At 35.2% G+C, this 22,280-nt stretch overlaps 1 protein-coding gene across 13 annotated transcripts in view; it reads right to left on the bottom strand.

Moving 5' to 3' along the window:
* LOC118188269 (uncharacterized) overlaps positions 1-22,280 on the bottom strand; it is a 282,549-nt gene that overhangs the window by 117,444 nt on the left and 142,825 nt on the right. For 9 of the 13 annotated variants that reach the window (XM_085809316.1, XM_085809319.1, XM_085809315.1 and 6 more), the window contains one exon: positions 1,280-2,146. In XM_085809316.1, coding sequence (XP_085665442.1) covers positions 1,280-2,140 — 861 coding nt within the window. In that variant the 5' untranslated portion in view covers positions 2,141-2,146. Of the gene's footprint in view, positions 1-1,279; positions 2,147-22,280 lie in introns of those variants that run through there. The other 4 variants (XM_035358678.2, XM_035358682.2, XM_035358677.2 and 1 more) reach the window with 2 other exon arrangements.

Below are 22,280 nucleotides of genomic sequence, written 5' to 3'. Positions count from 1 at the left end.
TCAAAGCAACCATTACTTAGGCTTCCCTTTACAACACAGCAAGGGAGATGGCGACTATGGTGCACCCGTAGACAAAGCTGGATACAGGAGTGGCAGAATGTCATATTTTCAAACAAGTCCCAGTTTTGCATGATGTTTTCTGATGGCTGTATAAGTGTTTGGAGGATCCGAGGAGACCACATGTTGCCTGCTTGCATTTGATATAAGGGCCCTGCACCTGGTGTGATGGTTTGGGCAGCCACTGGGTACATGAGACGCACATCTCTAGTTTGGATCGACGATAATTTGAACGCAGATCAGTACATTTCTGACATCTCAGGTCCAGTGGTTGTACCCTATCTTCGAGGCTTGCCAAATGCCATCTTCGAACACGATAATGCAAGACCACATGTTGCATGTCTTGTTCTGAGCTTCCTCGATACACAGGATATTCGATTGCTGCCCTTGTCTGCACGGTCTCCAGATGTGTAACCCATTGAAAACATCTAGTCAATGTTTGCTGAGAGACTGGCCCGCCGCCCCTCTCCAGCTAATACAGTTGATGAAATGTGGCATAGACTTGAAGCAGCATGGAATGAGTTGCCCGTTTCTGTCCTCCAAACCCAGTTCGACTTCATGCCTAACCAGGTAGGGGCCATTTTAGCTGCCAGAGGTGGCAGTTGTTTCTATTAATTTCACACCCCTGTAAACACCTAAACTGCTTACACATTTAATCATTTTGTCTTCATGCCATACTCTTTACGTACATTAAATATCTTTTTTGTATTTGCTTTCCTTCATGATGTTGTAATTTTTATGGCCAGCAGTGTATGTGCTACTGTTGTTAACAAATACAGAAAAAATATTATAAAGATTAAATGATAATAGAAAATACCAGTTTCTCAAACTTTTGATTATTAAAAAAAAAGTACACCAACCCAAATTCACCAGCCCCCCCCCCAAAAAAAATGAGAACATGCAATATAAAAACAAACCAAAAAAAAAATTACTACAATTTTCAGAGTAACACTACATATACTGTTATTTTTGTCAGAAAGAAAAAGCCTGAAGCATTCTGAACAATTAATATTTGAAAATTCTAATATTTTGATTTCTCTTTTCCATAGAGTTAATCTGTAATTAAAACTACAGTAAATTAAAGAATTATATGAAACTCAAATTTTCGAATTGCAGTACACCTTTAGTGTTACTCCGAATCTAATTGATTAGTAGTTAATTTTCTACACACATTAAAAGCAAGATATTATAATTCTATAGGAAGTTAATTGTTACAACTTACATCTTCATCAGAAATTGGATATTGCTCATGCTGGGAATTAGTATCATGCTTGTTATCATCAAACTCTTGTTCAGTGATCGAGGAGACACAAGCCTCTTCGCTTTGTGTCTGCTCTAATTCTGTTATAAGTTCTACATCAGCAGATGTTTCAGATTTAGAACTAGCAACAGTAGGAAAGTCTGAGCTCGGATAAACATCAGCAAGCAGTTCCTCCGATTTTTCAAAAGCATCAGATCTGTTAGCCCCTTCATTATCATTATCTGTTATTACTAAGGATACTTCACAAATATTATCCTCCTCCTGTTTAATTTCCGAGGATATTTCATAAACATCCTCTTCCTCATTCCTAATTTCTGAAGACATTTCGCAGACATCCTCATCCCTAATTTCAGAAGACATTTCACAAATGTCATCAGCCTCATTCCTAATTTCAGACATGACTTCACATATATCATCCTGGTATGAATCATTTACAACAGTGTCATCATGAACATCATCATATATTGGAAAGACATTAGAATACTGTTGCTCAGATAAAGTGTCTAATGGAGGCTCAGCCAAAGTTGCTTGACCTAACATGACATTTGGGTAATAGTCTGTAGGGCTCTCCTCTTTCACGGGACAAAAGGGATCAAAAAATTCAACAACATCGGCATTTTGTGAAGGACTCGACATCTCACCAATATCAGGGCCACTATCAGGAGAGGTTAGTGGGGAATCTTCTTTGAATTGAAAACTCATAGGATCAAAATCCAATGTTATAGGGGTCTCAAGCAGTGCAGTGGCAGTAGGAGACTGAGGAGAAGTATTACTTACAGATGTTCCATCACTGACATTCACTACAGAATTACGATTTGCCATTGTCACCTAAAAAATAAAACAGGAAAATGATGAATTTTACAAAATGAATAAAAACTGTATCATTAAATGCAGATGTCAAAAAACTGCTTTAAAAAACAATTAATTCAAAGTCTAAAAAAGGAAGGGACAAAATTTTTACCTTTTACCTAAATGTAATAGCAAATCTAAAGAATATAGGACACTTTAAAGAAACAAATTATAACACTTAAAATTATGTATATCTTATGAAAAATATCAGAATAAAACTTTAAAAAGTTACAGAATAAAATGAGTTCAAAGAAAACTTAACGTGCATTAGAAATCACAAAAGGTACTACGCACAAAATCTTTAATTTTTATTTTGATTAAAGTACTATTAAGGCACTGAATATATCAGTGTTAATACTTAACCCACTAGCAGTTTATTATTTGCTTCTAATTAATACAACTTTTAATTAAATTCTTGTAGGTAAGGATTATCCAAATTAATGGAAACATCTCGAAATATAAATAACTGTGTACTTACCATGGTATAGGAGCACCTATGGTACTTAAAACTATTTGAATTCTTCTTGAAATAGAACCACAAGTTCTGAATTGTGATAATAGTATTTTACACCAGTTTTCTATCAGAAAGTGTATCAATTTGTTGAAAAATGTTGGGATAGAAAAACAGGATATCGTTCTATTTTTGAGCATTTAAATCTGGTGATTGTGTAAGCTACAGAAGATGAGTAATTTCATATTCATGGACTTCAAAACTGCGACTAACAACTTGACTTCCATAAATGGGATTATCATCAAGAAAGATGCAGTTGCCCCTAGGAAGCAATGCCTGTATCACTGAAGGAGCATGGTTTCTTAAAACTGTTATATAGTTGACAAAATTTATTCTTTCATATAACATGAGAATCGGATTTGTTGCAAACCACAGAATAAACCAAAAGCCACTGCATTTTACAAAAGGAAGCAGACACTCTGGATTGTAAGTTTTTGCTGGCATTCTCCACAAATAAACTCATTTTGAGGTCACAAACAGTGTTAATGTTGATTCACGGACTCAACTGAAACCAGCATTTGATTATATTGATCAATGTTACACATTTTATGTTCCCAAGAAAACTGTGGTTTGTACTTCACATTTATTTTTAAAACAAGAGGTTTTCAGATAGAAGCTCTGTTGAAAATATTTCAAATATTCTGCTTATGTGGTTCCCTTTGTACTGTTTGTGTCAAAACTGTGTTCTGGAGATATGTACTAAATTTAATAGTCGCCTCTTTTGTAGCTTTTTTATTGCAACAATCCTCTACAACATCCTTCTGAATTTGTCAGCAAGCTTCATTTTCCTCTAAAAATTTGCATCTCACAGAAGATGATCTACCGAGAATATTTTGTGCTGCTATGACTTTAGCCAGAGTTCCATATCCCAATAATATTACATCTAAGGTGAAAGGTACAAAACGACACAGACACCAACAATCTGACCTCTGGAACTTGGTTATGTCACACATTTTCCTTCTACACAAGCTAATTTCATAAACCATGACTGAAAATTACCAATTTAATGTAATCTTGAGAATGCACTTAAAATAATCACACAACTCAGAAACAAAATTAACTTTTTAACGCTTAGTGTCTCTATTATTTTGGATAATCCGCTATTTCTAATTCAGATCATGATGTCTATTAGATGAAAGCTGATTAATCAGTTTATCTCTCCAGTGTTTGTTGATGGGATTATTTCATTCCCACTGATCATAATTAAAATAACATGCCTAAACACAAAATCTTATTTAATAAGTACATTAAGCACAAATTCATTCCATCTGAAAATTGCCCAACTTAATGACTGAGAACACAAATTCATACAAAAATACAAACCACATTACACACAGAAATTCTGCCTCATATCAGACAATTTGCCCTTGAATGAAACAATAAAATATTACAAGCTTTCACAGTAAAATATTTCTTCAATATCGGAAAGTGACATTTAAATATATACGTCAAACTTATGAATGTGGAAAAACAACCTAAATGTTTCCTTTAAGTGGCAAATTTACTTTAATTCAAAAGCAACACTGTCTTATTTTTATGAATCTTGACATGAGCATAAGTGCACTGCGTTATATTATTTAATTTTGTAAGAACTGGTAGGCATTTCTAAATTTTATTTTCAAGTAAAAGCTTATTAAAAGACAAGTAGTAATTGCTTAGCTGCTGACCTACAAAACTGATCTTTATTTCTAAAATGTACATCAAATATAAAACAAATATGTCACATGAAATATAAAATAAATATACCAATTCCTTACTGCAGTCGTCTCAAACTCAAATTGCTATGGGTGAATCAAATGATCTGAAAACCACTGACGGACGAGAATGTTTTTAAAATGAAATTAAATTTTCATGAACAAAAAATATTTTATGTAAATTTTACTCACTAATTATTTTTCAAAACAGCACATACACAATAATATCGCAAGGAAAAAAAATTCAAAATTATATTTATTTTCTGTCTGAAATCTGAAATTTGGTAGTTGCAAGGCATTTTTGTTAGTTACACTTTACAATTCAAATATATTAGCAGCTAAATATTAAATTTTCAGACTGATGTTTATTTAAAATAGTTCTAACATTTTTAAATTATCTCAACATGTTTAAATTATCTCAACATATTTTAATTTAAACTGAAAGAAATTATGAAAACTTTCAACTTTTTAGAGAAATTTTTCCAAGAAGAACAAAACTTAAGAATAAATAATGACAACTTTGCATCTTTCTTATTTATTAAATTTTTCTTTGGCGCATAAAAAATACATAAAACACATACACGTTTGTACGTAAATGATTAGAAACTTCTTTATTTCTTAATACAGCTTGACACTTGTTTTAAATTTGTAGCCTATGAGAAAATTACAAGAAATTATCTTCCTCACAAACTGCAGATATTCATCAGTGAATCTTCCTCCCCCTATTAATTTTCAATTATGGGGGGGGGTGAAACGCTGTTTATGTATGAATATATTTCTGAACAAAGAGGTTATTCTTAGTGCAAAAATTTGTAACTGATTTATTTTTTTAAAGTGCGAATAAAAGTTAATAAAATCAATAATCTTTAAATCTCTGAATAAAATTAGGTATTAAATTGTAAATTACTTAGCTCCATTTACAGATTTTCCTTATGCGTTTTTCATGTTAGTTTCTAATGGTAATGAAAATGCTCAAACTTGAAATCTTCGTAACAATGTATCTGCAGCAAGTTCGTAATTAAAATAAATGTCTCTGCGGGTCTCATAAAATTGCTTTGAGGGCCGCATACGGCCCGCTATTTTGAGACCCCTGCTCCAATGTGCACAGCAGATGAAAACAGTGTCACCAGGCACACAGAACAGAGACAATTTTACATGCAGAATATCGCTGTGCCAAAAAAATGTCCCTTTTAAAATTAAGGCGCCATTCAGCACCCAGCCTCTCATAAAATAGCTGCATATGGCAAAAATGTGGAGAGAAAGTGGTATTTTCAAGCATTCTTACTGTGGCTAGAAACCCATATGCCTAAAAACTCTGCTTTGAAGTATCTATCTTGAATATTATATATTTTTTAATTCAAAATTTGCAACAGTAACAAATGCGATAGATTTGCCTCCAAATTTTAAGCTATACAGCACAAACAGTTGCAAAACACAGAATAAACATGACATTGTTCTTTTAGCAGCAAGCCCTACATGTCTTCAACTACGTTTTCATTTACAATTAACACAGGAATACCCTGGAAGTCAGAATCTTCAGCAGAAAACAAAGTGACGACTTCTTCCAATTTCATTATTACAAGCAAGATTTGGGATTTAGCAAAGAATCCAGCTAACATTTTTAACAGTGAACTCAAGACATCAAAATATCATTATTCCCAGCAAAGAATCCAGCTAACATTTTTGACAATAAATCAGCATCATTATTCTATTTATCTTAAGTTTTGCATTAACTCAGTTTTTACCTTAATTCTTTATTTATATATATATTGGGTTGGAGCAAAGGTTCGTGTCGTTTTTATTATGCTATAATTTTATTAGTATAAAATACACTACAAAACAATACATAATAACCAGACATTGATACGCTATGTCGTAAATCAATAAATCACTCACTCATTTACTCAATGGTATAACTACCATTTTCGTCAGTGACTGCCTGCCAGCATTCAGGTAGGAGTTTACTGTCTCTCCCGCAGATATGTTATGGTTTCGAGTTGGAAGAAATATGTTAGCCAGTTGAAGAGAAGCTTCATCATGGAATGGTGTTAGAGACTGGAAAAGATGGTAATCGGTTCTGGTGAAAGGGCGATGTCTGGTGAATATAGAGGGTGAGGATATCAATACAACAGCGAGTCATTTTAGCTGCTCAGTATACACAGCAGCATTGATCGTTTCATTTTTTAATAGCAATTCATGGTGAAGAAGGCAAGTTTGGTACTCCAAACAAGATTTTTAAAAGTATGCACCATCTTTCGCATGTATTGTTGCTTTTTCGATGGGCTGAGCCATTCTTTTCTATTCTTTTTCATATAGAGGTGCAATTTCTCGTCACCCATAACAATGTTCCAAAGGAATGGTTTGTACTTAAGACAAGCCAAACGGTAACGCGCCACTAAAGATGAACCTATGGTTATTTGCTTATTTTTGTTAATGCCGATTAACACATGCGATACCCACATACCCGACCTTTGCACCTTACCCAATAAATGCAAATGGCACACAATGTGATTGCATTTCAAAATTTCTGCGAATCCCGCTTTGCTTGGCGAAGATTACCGTGAACCAAAAGATTTACATGGTTTTTATCAAAATAAGGTCTTCCACAACGTGTTCATCACTGAAGTCGAATTTTTCTTCTCAGAAATGACAAAATTTCTGTGCCATCCTCTCAGCAAGTGCTTCACTCCCATACACACCACATAGTCTTCTCGTGGTTTCTGCAGCACTGGATGCTCGACTGAACTCTAGAGGCCTGTCTACACGTAGCAATTATCTCAGCTGATAATATCTGAGATAGCTTGTCTGTCCACACGGAACAATTTTCTCGTTAGTACAGGAATTCGCTCAGCCAATCACTGTGAAAGGAAGTGTTTCCGTCCTCTACAGCATCACACCGTCTTCAATTTGTAAACAAAGCTTACGGTATTGTCAAATAGTCAAAATAATGGATGACCACTTTAAATTGCTACTATAGATACAGCTTCAATTTTGAACTTAGCTACTGCTACAGAAGAGGGATTAAAAAAAAAAAAAAAAAGAAAAGAAAATGCATTTGGACCAGAAATTGGGTCAAACAACAAGAAATTCATGGTGCCTGCTCCGGGAGTTGCGTATTGAAGACATGGTACAATTTGGAAAGTATTTACGGATGATGCCGCATCATTTTGATTTTTTGTTAAATTTAGTTTCCAGCAAAATTTTAAAAAATATGCTTTTCCTTTGTGTACTGAGTACACAGATTACTCCTTTTTTATTTTATTTATTTATTTTTAAATTTAATTTTCTGGCACTCCTATTTGTGCACTTAAATCTTGAAATAATGAAATAATCATGTTTCAGAAAAAATATGCAACTACTGTGCTTTAAATCAAAATCTTTATTAATGAACAAATAGACAATAATGTCATGAATATCAAACTAGTATGAGTAAAAAGTAGTAATAAAGAATAAAGATTACTACATTACAAAGCAACAGTGTAATTTCAGTACACAAATTTCAAATAAGAAATATCATAAAGGTGCAAAGTCTTAAGTAGTATATTTATTGAACATTAAAAAACTAATATCACCATAATTAAATAACTAATACAGTCTGAAAACTATGATCATATGATTCTATCAGTTAATCAGCTAATAAAATTTAGCAATATTGTATTAAATTGGGTAGTAATGTTTTTTCGAAAAACTCAACATAAAACCGAGTTGACTTTCTTTTGAGTGAGTATTTTTTGAGCTGGTATGAAACTACTAAAGCTTTCACCAGTAGATCTAAAACACGTGCCAATGGCCCTTCGAAAAATAAAAAGAAAGGCGTTAAAATTCAATAGACACCACACCCGTAGGCGAAAAAATAAAAAGTGACTTTTAAGTCATGCAGTTCGAATTTATTTATGGAGAAACGAAATTAAAAAGTCCTTGCAGGGTCAGCAAGTCCAAAAGCAAGGTGGGGGATCGAACCCTCGACCTCGACTTACGACGAAAACCTGCTCTGCTCTTTACCACTGGGTTATGATTGCTCGTGTAAGGTGGTGTCGGAAAAGCTATGCACTTCGTCACCTGACCAAGTCCCAATTTCGGGGGAAGTCAATGAGTCTCTGCGCTGCTTTAAATCGGCCGTAATTTCTCGACTGGAGATTTTGCTTTTTGAATTTTTTCAATAAGTGCGACCATAGTTTCAAGTAGTTTCTGAATATTTTCATCTAATACCCATGACATGGCAAAATATTTGAATATATAAAGTAATGGGGAAAACTAAGCTTACCAAAATAAGATAATCCCTTAATTTTTTATTTTTAAAATCTACATTACTCGTGTCCCACAACACAACATTTTCTCTATAGAAATCTATTAGTTGAAAATTTTGAGTTTTGCTCCAACGAAATGCAGCCATGTTTATTATTCCAAATAAAGAGAAAAGCACGTGGTCACTCAAAGCAATCTTATTGGCTAGAGACCCCGATTTTATCGTACACTAGTGAGCAGTGAACACCAGTTATGAAATCGCGGCAGAGAACACGACCGATTTTTGGCGCATGCGCAGATCCTTAAAATTGTTGCTCTACGAGAAAGTCGGCCGAGAAATCACTTTGTGTAGATGGGCCTTAAGAGTAAAATGTGTCGAAAGCGTTCATTTTTCTTTGACACTCAACATCGAATAGCCTTGAAAACGGTCAAAATGAGCTGTTAATGTACAATCTCCTGTTCGCAACAATCAAACTCCAAACTGAAGAGAAACAATTGAATAACGAAAAATATAGATTCAAAAGAAGGTTATAGTCGAAGATGCTTTACAACATTTTTCACTATGTTAGTTCATCGTAAAAACATGAGTAATTTAAAATTAGGGAAGAAAGTAAGCTTAGATTGGAGCAGATGAATTAAAAAAAAAAAATAACTATCTATTTTTATCGCATCTCTATTGTACAGCATAAATGCACACGATATAGTCATAACTAACATGACTCATACTGTAACATTTGCCGGCTAAAGTGTCACATTCATTTAAACAAGAAATGCCCACATGGTCATTCATATGTTTCTAAAAGACCTCGTCTATGAAAAATGGCTAACCAAAGGCACTTACTTGCAACACTGGCAAGGCACAGGCTATTAATTTACTGAATATATCAAAAGATGATTAAGACATTTTCACCGCGAATGCCGAATGACTAAAATTAGATCCAGATAACACTCTGGACTCAAATGTCACTTTCAAGAAACATACTAGTATGCCATTCAAAAACACTTAGACACCTAGTGGAGCTAAGTTTCCTCTAAATTACAGAAATAGTATTCTCGCTGCTAACTCCTTTAAAAAAACTACATATTCCGAACATCTCTAGATGACTCCTAGCTTGAGATGATGATGTCGCTATGCTGCAATTCTTCATTCTGATAAACTGGGCATAGACACATAAAAAGGACTATGCAGATTACAGCGACTATGATTTCAAGTTTCTCTCTTAAACCAAAACTAATTTCAAACAACTCAAATGCTCCTACAAAAATATATAATGTAAAATAAGCAGATTAAGTATTCATTGCTTAATGATTTAATCTTGCATGACACACATTATACGCAAGTACTTTAACTGCATCTCATTTTTGAACTAATGCTTTTATCTTAGAGCCATTTTATTCTGAGTTTTTATTAATGCAATAAAACTAATGCTCGAGCATAATAACTTTTTAACATTTCTTTTCTAAAAATAATTTATTGCATGAAATAAATTATTCCACATTTATATTTATATTGATGATACAGAAATTTTACATATAAGAGTCTACATAAAACTTCCCTTTTCAATTTTAAGACCCCCCCCCCCAAAAAAATTCAATATTTTTCGTTAAGTTTTCAATTATTTGCAATTAGTAATTAAAATATATATTCTGTTACCAATGGTTACACGATACAGCATAAACTATTAAGAATATAATATTTAAAAAGCAAAACCCTATTTAAAAATGCTCACAAACTGCATACTTCAGTTTACTGTCTAATAATAGTAGTATTCACCATAATTTTTTTTTTTTTTTTTTTTTTACTTAGCATTTTTGAAAAAAAACAACACCCTGCCCCCCTTTTTTTTACACTCTTAAAGCTAAATCTGAACAGTTAAATAAAATTAAAGCTACACCGCTGAAAGCTTAGATGTTCGTTTCTGAATATTTTCATGAGCGTAATGGTATAAATAGGAAAATATCAAAACATTTTTTAAAAAGGCATATTGCAATTTTTTATTAAACTTTGTATTTTAATGAGATTTATGAAAAGAAGGGCCCATTTAACGTGAACTTTTGGCTGGTCTTTTTATCTTAAACACACAGGATACGTTTACCACTTTTTTAAAAATGAATGTTTTGGGAGCCCTTGCGACTGTGACATAAATCTACCTCTGTAAACAAAGGACTCTCGCTGCTCAAATGAACCACACACTTTCATAATAGGAAAACAAATAAAAGAACTCGCGCATAGTTTATTCACAATATCAATTTACAAATTCGACTTTTATCCAAAAAAGTAACTCTTTGAGGTGTTTGAAAGTATTACGCGTACATCAAATACGAAAAGTGAATACAAATACTGCAAAAATTAATTACTTCAAAAAAAGTCTCTGAAATGTTTGGGCTTAGATACCTGACACCAAAGTGGCACATGTTGCATTCAACAACATAATTGCATCATAAATCTCATCTGACAGATGATTTGATACACATATACTTATTTTCATGAATGAAAAAAAAATGTGCCCAGAGATTTTCTAGGAAACAAATTTAATAGATAACTTCCCTTGAATTTTTGTTCTCCTCTCCCTTCCTGATTAGGATTAAACTAAATACACAAGAACAGAAATATCTAGAAATGTCAAATGGCCATTTTGTCATATAGTGGTTTTATGCTCTTCAAATAAGCTTTTATAGCATTATAAGGTATTTTCTCCTTCCTTTCTGCATGCTTTTGTGGCATAACTAGAAGCATACTCGACACGGACTTGAGATGTCCAGGGTCCAAGACCCAGCGAAGGCACTGCACACTTTTCACCTCGTTTGCTTTAAAAAATCTAATGACTCTACAGCTTAAGCAAAGCTAACACCCATATCAATACTAATTCAGAAGTCAAACAACAAAAATCAGCGTTATATTTACAAAATTTTCGCAGGACTAGTTTCGATGGTTTTACCAAACCACCATCCTCAGCTGCAAATGAACAAGATAGGAAATAATGATTAGATAAGGCCATATCAATACTTATTGTTGGCTATGCCTCCAGACTCAGAGCCTGACTAAGGCAGGGGCATACGGGGCAGTTGACCTGGACCCCAACATCACAGAAGGGCCCCCAAATCGAATAGAAAGTTTATTATTATAAAAATTTAAATATCTCCAAAATGTTCGCCCGTCTGCTTCACTACTGAAGTAGTGAAGCAGACGGGGGGGAACGTTTTTGCTCCGGGCCCCTGTTATGCTAAGTCAGGCCCTGTGCAGACTTCAGAAAATTATATAACACAGTTATCCAACGAAATTGCATTATTAGAAATAGGTATTAAAATAAAGGAAAAACCTAATTTCAGATACAATTTTTATTATTTTGTGTTCTGTTTAAAATACAATCATTATTATTACATAACAAGAGTCACAGTACATATAAAAAGTATGTTTTCAACAACACACACAATGGGCGAAAAAGAGAAAAAGCAGCAGTTATTATAAAAATACAAATTCGAAATTATTCAAATTTCTCTAAAAAAATAAAATTATGGAATTTTTATGAAATTTTTTCTTGAGTAATTCTTTCAATTGCGGTGCTAAATTTAGGTTTACTGCACATCTAAATACTTTTGCCCCTAATATCAGAATTTAATGTTCGTTGCTAAAAAGTTACTTTGCAGATCCAAGTTTATCCAAAAACAGGTAATTTTCTTAATATTGAATAAATAAAAATATAAAACATTTTTAATTTCAACACTCGCATTTAATCTCCTTAACTCTCACTTGCATTCATCTGCCATCAAAATAATATGGCTCTGAAACCGAAGCATAAATTATTACAAGAAAACATTCAGTGACAAGGGAACAGAATTTTGATCAAAATTTCAAATGTGTGCTAAATGAAATATTTAGCGATTTTCTAATAAACTTATTAAAATTTAAAAAATGCCCTTAAATTAGCGACCAAATTCAAAGTGTGTTAACACTTTACCCACCGATCGCCTATTAATCGGCTTTTTATCGCCAACGCCTACCGACCAATAGCCTATTAATCGCTTTTTTCTCGGGGTTACCTAAAAATAGCCTATCAATCGGTAGCCATGGAGATAAACAATTGCCATTTGCTATATCATCTGCATCAAAGAATCATTTTATTATTAGGGAGAAGCTGTGGCTGAGCGGCTGGTCGGACGTGCGTATGCTCTTGAACCGCTAGCGGTCGGTAAAGTGTTAACAGTACGTTGCATAATTAAGACAACATTTTTACTTAGTTTGAAATAAGAATTTGATCATTAATATTTTACTATCTTTTATTATTATTGTTTATTTTTCGAAAGTGCGTTTTTGTTTTATTATTGCGTAAAGCATCGGTTCTCAACCTTTTGACAAACGCGTACCATCTAAACAAAAATTGAAAAACATTAGTACCACCACTTCATTTTACAATGATTGTTTTTCAATTTCTATAGAAATATTAAAAAATAATAAAATCTGAAACCTTTCAGACTTTATATAACTCCCAAAGGGGTGTTTTTTTAAAGTTTTCTCTTAAAATATCCTTTAAATTCGCATGCTTAGCTCCAAGATGTCTTTTAAGAAACGATGGTTGCATTCTTTGATTGGATAATAGTTCACCCCCAAACAACACATTGAGGTTGAAAGTCCATTTCTTCTCCATTCCAAGTAAATCCAAATGATAAATAACTTTCATTATTATGATTTCAGGAAAAAAAATTTCTTTTCAATATTCTTAGTAGATTGTCCTGGATCCATCACATGTGAATCGTCACTTTTCCGCTTAGTCAATCCTAGCCGTTTTTTCGTTTTGAAAATCTAGGTTTGTTTTATTATTTTTCACAAATATTTAAATGCACAATATATTAAGAGTTCTTCAAAAACAGACTATGATATTCTCAAATTGCGTAGAAAAGTAAGGAATACAAAGCAAGAAGATAAAATACCTGCTGTTAAGAGACAGCAAACCAAAGTAAAAAATGATTCTCATTGAAAATGGAGGAATACGAGCCCAGAAATGGTGACTTAAAGTGTGAAATGCTAATAAATCGATAAACTGTAAGAGAATTAATGAGATACTATTATCTTTCTCAGGAAATTTTTATTTCCTATTAAATACAGCATCCATTTCTATCACTCCTTTTAAAGACATCATTTATGACAAATTTTGTTATATCTACGGCTAAAAAAATATTTCAAACGTACAACATGGAAGAACCACGAAGACTGCCATGCAGACAGATCGTTCGCCTAAAGTCTATGAGCGGCTTTTGACCTTGAACAAAGCTCAAATAGCATAAATTTACTAGTTAAAAATACTTTGCTTCTTTACGTACCAACTATTTTTCTCTTCCGTACCACCCAGTCGCGTAGCTAAGTTGGGGCAAAGGTGGGGCAATCTGTGCCCGGGCGCAGCATCCTGGGGGCGCCACATTGATGGTACGAAATTCTAGAATCAAATGTTTTCCATTCGTGGCACACAGAGAGGGGCGCAAAATCTTCAGTTGTCCCCGGGCGCTGAAAACCCTAGCTACACCTCTGGTACCACCAGTTCAGAACCCCTGGTGTAAAGTACTGCTTCATGATTTTTGTAACTATATTTTTGCTGTTGTATGACAACAGCTTTTCTGTAATTCCTCGATATATTTCTTTTTGATGTGTGGCAACAGCGATTCAGTAATGCTTTTCAGTTAGAACACTGTTTTAGATTTCGTAGAAGAAACAAGTTGTTTCAAAACGTTCTTTCTTTAAAATATGTAAAATAAATGTTTTGTTTTTGAACTCTGATTATACAAACGTTATTTTGTTTCAAAACGGTATGTAGCTAGCAGCTATTGGATCAATTTCTCTAGAGAGTCTCAAATCTAAGTTAACTGTACGTAATCGTAGAAAATTCGATAAAGTTACACCAGTTTTTCATAACATTGGTTACACAACCTTTTCATAATTATTACTGAATCCCATTCTTTTTCTATTAAAGTCTAGTATGGGATAAGGCAATGATATTTCTTTAATTTGAACTCCTGGTTTTACCACGCGTTAAGAAAGAGAACATTCTATTTAATTAACTCTACAGTATCGGCATACTACGCTCATCAGTTTTTGAAAACTCTTAATTTACGTTTATCCGAACTCCAGAGTAAACTCTGTAATAAGCCTTAACACGTTGAGCGCCACGCGCATGTTTTAGGCAATCCCGTTCAGGCCACGCGCTTCGTTTAAAAGCGCTGGTATTGCAGGGCTAGTGATTCGTATCACGGTAGAAGATAGCAACAAGTTGTGAAAAAGAAGACATAACGTCGAACAAAAATGCAAGAATATCTAGAAAACGACAACATAAACTCCGAAGAAACCGGGAAAAGCCTCTGAAGTACGAAAATATTGTAAATTATGTTATAATAAAAATGCAACAGAAGCTGGTAGAGTAATGGCAAAAAAAAAAAAAAAAAAAAAAAAAAAAAAAAACTAAAAGAGTGTTGTCACATTTTGTAATAGCTGTAATGGAAGAACCGTTTTTATGTTTACCGTGTTTCAATGAAATCCAATGAATCAAAATCAAATCATGAATCAAAATTAAGTAGATTTTAAATAAATTTTGTGTAATTTCATAAAACAGTGTAAATTTTATAGTTATATATCATGTTACACGCTGTCAGCCATCGGCGGTCGACGCGGCCTAAACGAAAAGATCTAGTGTCAGCCATAAATGGCTGAGGCGACCTAAACGGAAAGTTTAGTGCAGCCACAAATGGCTGACGCGGCCTAAACGGAAAATCTAGTGTCAGCCAAGGATAGCTGACGCGGCCTAAACGGAAAATCTAGTGTCAGCCACAGATGTCTGACGAGGCCTAAACGGAAAATCTAGTGTCTGCCACAGATGGCTAACGCGGCCTAAACGGAAAAATCTTGTGTCAGCCACAGATGACTGACGCGGCCTAAACGGAAAATCTAGTGTCAGCCACAGATGGCTGACGTGGCGCTCAACGTGTTAATGGATTTCAAAATCCGATTTCGTATTCATTAACAAACATTCACTTACGTGGACGCCGAAACGCGGCGTCAGTATATGCGGCTTGTGACTGACTGACGAGTGTTTTGCCGGAATAACATATAGAAATACAATTTAGCCGGCTCGATAAACATTATGCCAAAGAGCCCAATCATGTAAAACTATATTAACAGATAAATACACAAAGGAAGCAAGAAGTCGAGGAGAGGATAACCAGCATCGAAAGCAGCATAAAATACGTAAGAGCTGAACCCTGAGTGTGGCGAAGGCGAGCGTGGGAAGTTATGAGGATGTAGCAAAAAATAAGATACATATAAAATTAAGAAAGAGAATAAGATACATAAAATACTATACAATAAAAAAGTGAAAAATACTAATGAGTATACACATTTAAATTCCATATTTAAAGTGGGAAAGTTTGAGACCCTAGTGAAGTGGGCTGCAAATAGTCTTAGGTCACTATCCTCCTTTAAAACTTTATAAGAGAAAATAAGCAACTTGCTCATATGCTCACAAACTGTGGCCTTACGGAAGAAATTCCTATTCATTTTTCTTAGATATTCATCAATTAATTTCAGCTTTAGATCACTGCGCAAAGTCGCATTACTGACATAATGTGCGTTGGTCATAATTTTAAAATTTTATTTTGCACAACTTGGAGCTTTATAATATCTTTTTCTGAGGCAGCAGTCCAGGGAAGTGAAGCGTAGGTGATAAGGGGTCTAACAGCTGTGATACATAAAAGCCTCTTTCTCAAATCGAATACTTTCCTAGTAATGGGGTATTAGGGTATTGACAACTTCGAAAAGTTTCCTTCTTATGTCTGTAACATGAGAAATCAATTTCAGACATTCATTCAAGATCACCCCCAAATATTTGGCCTTGCACGCTTGTGGAACGCGGCTTGTTTCGTCAGCGCCGTCTATTATAACTTGCCGTTCAAGTCCCGGGGTTCCAGACGATTCCATTTTTTAAATGCAGTGAGAGGCAGTGTTTCTGTGGCAGCATAACAACGCTGGTTTCGGGTTTTGGCACTGTTGGACTGTGTTTTGGTTAGAAATTATAATTTGAAATTCGCGATAAAGTTGTAATTATTAGTAAATATAACAATTATAATAAAAAAAAATCGTTTGGTGAAAGAAACTGTGGCCAAACATAATCTGCTTTTAGAATTCCTAACCTGGTATCCCCTACTTAAAAATGAACGGCTCCGAGGTCTTATGCCAACTTATTGCGCTCGGACTATACTGCCATTCTTATCCACAAATTTTTTTAAGTTTCTTCGATACGAATGCCGACTACATTGAAACGACGACGAATGAAAGAGTTATCTACATTTCTCTTTATGTCTAATTCCCTTCATTAAATTCCACACACAGCATTTAGGAAATCATTCCAAACAATAACGCACCAATATTTATTTAGCTTCTTTTAAATAGCACATCGTGACCCTTGAACCAAACGTTCACTCAACTCAGCTACAGATTTTTCACTTTATTGACAACATTTAAGCATGATATGTATCAATCACCATAGGCTGTTTCAGATTATTACTATGAAAAATGTGTGTAAGTACTATGAAAAATGAAAAATGAAAAAAAAAATTCCAGGAGGAGGAAGTTGGCAAAAATGACAAACAAAATCTCAAGGAGGAGGCCTTTGATTTTACTAATAATACATATAAAAATCAAAATTTCCAGCTTAAAAAAAAGGTTTGGAAAATGTCTATTGATTTTAAGTCAAACAGGCACTAAGATTTAGCCACCACTCTAAAACCAAATGAAAACATTTTCCATTCGACAGACATTAAAGCTAGAACGGATGTGGCCCATTTTTAAAATGAGTAGTTTTCCACTGTAGTTCCAGATTTAAGATCACTGAACTTTCTACAGTCGATTTTTGCAACAAAGTTCTTAATATATGCACGGCCCACCAGCGGCCGAGCGGTAGTACACTGGTAGTTCGGTCCGAGGTTCGAATCTCGCGAACGGGCGTTTTCGTGGTTTTCCCCGTGTGTAACGTGTATACGAGCCAGTTTCCCTTAGAAAATCCTCCACGAAGGCATCCCTCCTCTTCTTATGCAGATAGCCCTCGAGGCTTTGCCATAATCACACACACTTAATATGTGCATAATCTAATTCTGTTGTTTTCTTACAATAAAATTAAATATGCATTATATACCTAACACAAACAGGTAAAAGTGCATGGGGCACCAGAGACTTCACCACAGAATCGAACAGGTATCGTCCTAATACACTAAACAGCTAGAGCACGAAAAACTGGAATTGACTGTATGATGTTGGTGTATTTAATTATGGCAAAGCACACGAGGGCTATCTCCCTAAGGGAAGGAATGCCTTCGTGGAGGACTTTCTAAGGGAAACTGGCTCGTATACACGTTACACATGGGGAAAACACCCATGCAGCCAGCCCGTTCGAGGGATTCGAACCTCGGACCGAACTACCAGTGTTCAGTGACGTTACCGCTCGGCCGCTGGTGGGCGATTTGACTGTATGCTTTTTCTACTAAGTAACAATGGAGTTATACATCGGAGTTGTTACATTTAAGCATAACAGGACAATGACATAAAATTAGGCCAAGTTACATAACATAACACAAACTGTTGAGCATACTCATTAGAATATTTGATTACATAAATACAGTAGAAGATAATTTGGAGATCGTTGCACTGGAATTTTTGCATTTTTATGCAAGCATATAAACATATGGGATTTAATTTTGCTAATACACTGGGAGTTTGATTCTTGCTGCGTGAGGATATTTGTTCCAGGCAAGACTGTACCGAGCTCAGCTCTTTCAATCCAAAGTTCATAAATAAATTTTATAGCTCGGTATGTTTAGTGTTTTGAAGCATTATAGAAATTGTAAATGTTGCTGGGAAATATTGGGGTGTAGTCTAGTCATTACTCTTTCTGCTTTTTCGGTCCTAAGGAGTGACTAGACCTAAATCCAGTCCTAGATCACTGAGCTTTTGGTGTATTTTTATGGTGTGGTGTATTTAATTATGGCAAAGCACACTAGGGATATCTGCCTAAGGAGAGGGATGTCTTCGTGGAGGACTTTCTAAGGGAAACTGGCTCGTATTCACGTTACACATGGGGAAAACCACGAAAACACCCATGCAGCCAGCCCGTTCGCGGGATTCGAACCTCGGACCGAACTACCAGTGTTCAGCGACTTTACCGCTCGGCCGCTGGTAGGCGGTGTATTTTTATGATTTTTGGATATAAGTGGGGTTGAGTCTTTAAAAGTTAAGACCTAGATTTGTGGGTTTCCGAATATGAAGGTCATTCGTAAGAGGGCAGAAGAATAGGTAATGGTTTGCATCTCCTTTGAGTCCAGAGATGCAATTGTCGCTATTATCTGCATATGGGCCATGACCGGTAATGTAATAAGTTAGGAAGGACTTAGAGCTTCTGATGTCTGTGCCGATTTTGGGGAAAAACTGGTGAGTGTGCCAGCCTGTTGTGGCGCTATTCTACGCTTTTTGCCACTCGTGGCTTAGATGTTTGTTTAGGATTTGTCGTAGTTTCGATTTCGGAAGCTTGATGTTGAGGAACTCGCCTTCTTAGGAAAGAGCTACTGTTTTTGCCAGATTGTCGGCGGTGTCGTAGCCAACGTGATACTGTTCCCTTTGATCCAAGTTACGGTTACTTCAGTAATGAGATCTTTAGATATTTGATTAATTTCATGGGCCAGGTGAGAACGGTTGTTTGGATTTCGGATAGAGAGTACGGCTCCTTGGCTTTCTGAGTTAATGGATATTTTAGAGAAATTTATTAATGCAATGTTGATTGCAGCTTTTATTGCTGAGAGTTCCACTTGATGTATTAAAGTTGTTTAAATACCCTTTCCATTTTATTTCAGAGTCCAGATGTTGTAGCATTAGAAAGAATGCTGAACATCCGACTTTTCCTTCGATTTTTGATCCGTCAGTGTAAGCTTCAATTCCTTTGTTTCTTGGGTCGACATTCTTTTGGATTTTTATATTGGTATGGGGATCGGCTACATGACTTTCGTATGAAGGAGGGCGTTGTTCGTAAATCATATGCAGAAGATGCAATCCTCGAAGCTGTTGCCTTTTCAGAGTTGAAGGACTGAACAGTAAACAGCCTCAATCAATTGCTTGACGTTGTAGCGACATAATGCTTGACAAGACATTCAAGGGTTGAGCTAGAAGTGGTTCGAAAGTCACGCGTGATGTTTAGCATGAACTGCGCTGTATGAATATTAGCAATCCCTTTTCTTTCTGTCACCGACAGGGCCCATATGTGACGATCTGGTATAGGATCTTGGTGATGTGAGGATTTAATCCCCAGTTAAATCCCAGCATCCTGCGAAGGTTCTGTCCAATTTGGTAGGTTCGAATCTTTATATGCTGGAGATGTTCGATGAAGTTGAATTTTTATCGAGCAGTAAACCCAAGATATTTTAATGATTTGAGGTTTTTAATTTTACTTGTTTTTATTTTTGCTGAGAGTTTTTTTGTAATTTTCTTTTAGGGCTTATGAATGATCATTGCTTGCGATTTGGGGATGGAGATTTCTAATTTATGTCTCTTGCAGTGATCCTGGAATATATTTAATCTATTTCTTAGGAATTGCTCTGAAGAACGTTTTGTGTTCGTCCGCTGACCACGAACGCTGTAATTTTGGTAGAGTTGGGCTATTCCTGGTTTGTAATATCGTTGAATTTGATGTTCCAGAGATCTGGGCTTTTTGTTTTCAATGATTTTGTAGATGTTGTGGAGAGACTTCAGGATGGCAGGCCATCATAACGAAACAAAAGCATTTATGAGATCAAAACACAGGGTGGTTGAATGCAGATTGCTTATTTTATTGATATTATCTTTGTCTAGGATTGCTTCTATGGCATGAGTTGTGGATGTTTGTTCTCTAAACCATACTGGGGGTTGCTGATATGCCCTTCATGATGGAAGTGGTATTTCAGTTTTCCAGCAATACAGCGTTCCAGAACTTTACTCAGAGCAGGATGCCGATTTTATGTTTATTGCCTAATAAATCCATTTCCTGTCAATGATTTCCTGTCCATTTAATCCCCCCATTTTCTGTTAAGAAAAGGATTATTTGACCGGTTTTAAGACATTTTGGAAAGATGCTAAGTTTGAGGCATTTGTTGCAAAACTGTAGAAGTATGTCGGCGTTGGCACGGTGGATAAGTTTAAAGACTTAATTGCAGATTCCTTCGATGCCCGGGGCTTTCTTGCTATTAAGATTTTTCATAATTTCAGTTAGTTCAGCCTGGGTAAATGGTGAGTCGTTTTCTGAGTCTGGAGGAAGCTTATTGTGGCGTGTAGTCTTCTGTTCTTCATCTTCGTTATCGTTTAGGAGGACTGTGTTCAGGGTGGTATGGGTGGCATCAGCGCTGCTGTTGGAATTACTGATGCACGGGATATGAAGATGAGCGAGTCTGAAGTTTCTATTCGTTGCTATCTTGTAAAGAGGGCCATAAATTTCTTTGTTATTGCTACAGTATGTATGCCAGGCTTAAAGTTTCGGTTCTATAATTTGACGTTTATAACAAGCCTTTTGCTTTTTGAATTTTTGGAGGACGTTCTTCCTTCTTCGCTGATAATCCTCTTGTCTTAAACTGTAGACAAAGTCAGAAGGAGGATGTAAACTTTTATCTCAACACAAAAAAGTAACAATGACCGAACTTGGTTTACACAAGCTAACACTTCTGGCTTAACTAAAACAAGAAATAGTAAACCATAATCAAATATAGTTAGATTAACCTAACGGCTGACAGGATAAGGTAACGCGCAGTAAGCTCTGGTTTGCAGAAAACCGGCGAAACAAGCCTAATGACTTGAAGCACTCAACGCCACATAATCAAATCGCTATTTAGTCACAAAAACAACGTGGCCTTAAGCAGGTAGAACACGCTCTAAAATCAACTCGCGAAATCTTCACTTAATTAGCTCTTATTTCTCCGTCATTGTGAATATACGAGCGCTATTTAATTTACATTCTGGCATGAAAAACGTGGGGGAAGAGGAGAGCAACAGGAAAGTTCTTTAAACTTAAAATTAACTATTAGTAAAAAATAAATAGATAAATCCTCACAACCTGAACAATGTAAAGTTAACCACAAGTTATCATAGACCAAAAATAGCATCTTGTATACTAAAAAAGAATTTGTTTTTGCTTAGGAGGACAAAGAAAAAGTGTTTCATTAAAGATCTCGTAGTTTTAATCAAGAATTTATCACTTGATCAGCTGCTTCCTAATTTCGTAATAAGGGCATTTTCATCAATTACTCTTTCCACTTCTTCCACTTCATTACTACATAAATTCATAAACAGAGTTTCCCAGTTTTTTTTTCTATCAATCCTACTAAACACCTTTTCAAACATACCTGTGCGAATTCAAAAAACATTCCCCCCCCCATTTTTTTCGACAGTTTAATGGTCAATATATCCAACGGAATGCGAAACACGACGACACGGCAGAGAACCGAGAATAGCTCTGACGGCACAGGATCGACAAGGCAGCATAAAAACCAGATTCGTCTCTATGCCGGTATCGGCCCTATGCCAAGCACCCTAAAATAATAATTTAATCAAATTTTTTCACTCTTATGTGATGATCTAATTGCAAACCTTGGCTACACAGCATGCCGGTTTCGA

The sequence above is a fragment of the Stegodyphus dumicola genome, chromosome X2, assembly GCF_044657685.1.
Source record: "Stegodyphus dumicola isolate Sdum_Otavi_A_Nest chromosome X2, ASM4465768v1".
In the NCBI taxonomy this organism is placed as follows: domain Eukaryota; kingdom Metazoa; phylum Arthropoda; class Arachnida; order Araneae; family Eresidae; genus Stegodyphus; species Stegodyphus dumicola.
This window is presented reverse-complemented; position numbering and strand designations above follow the sequence as displayed.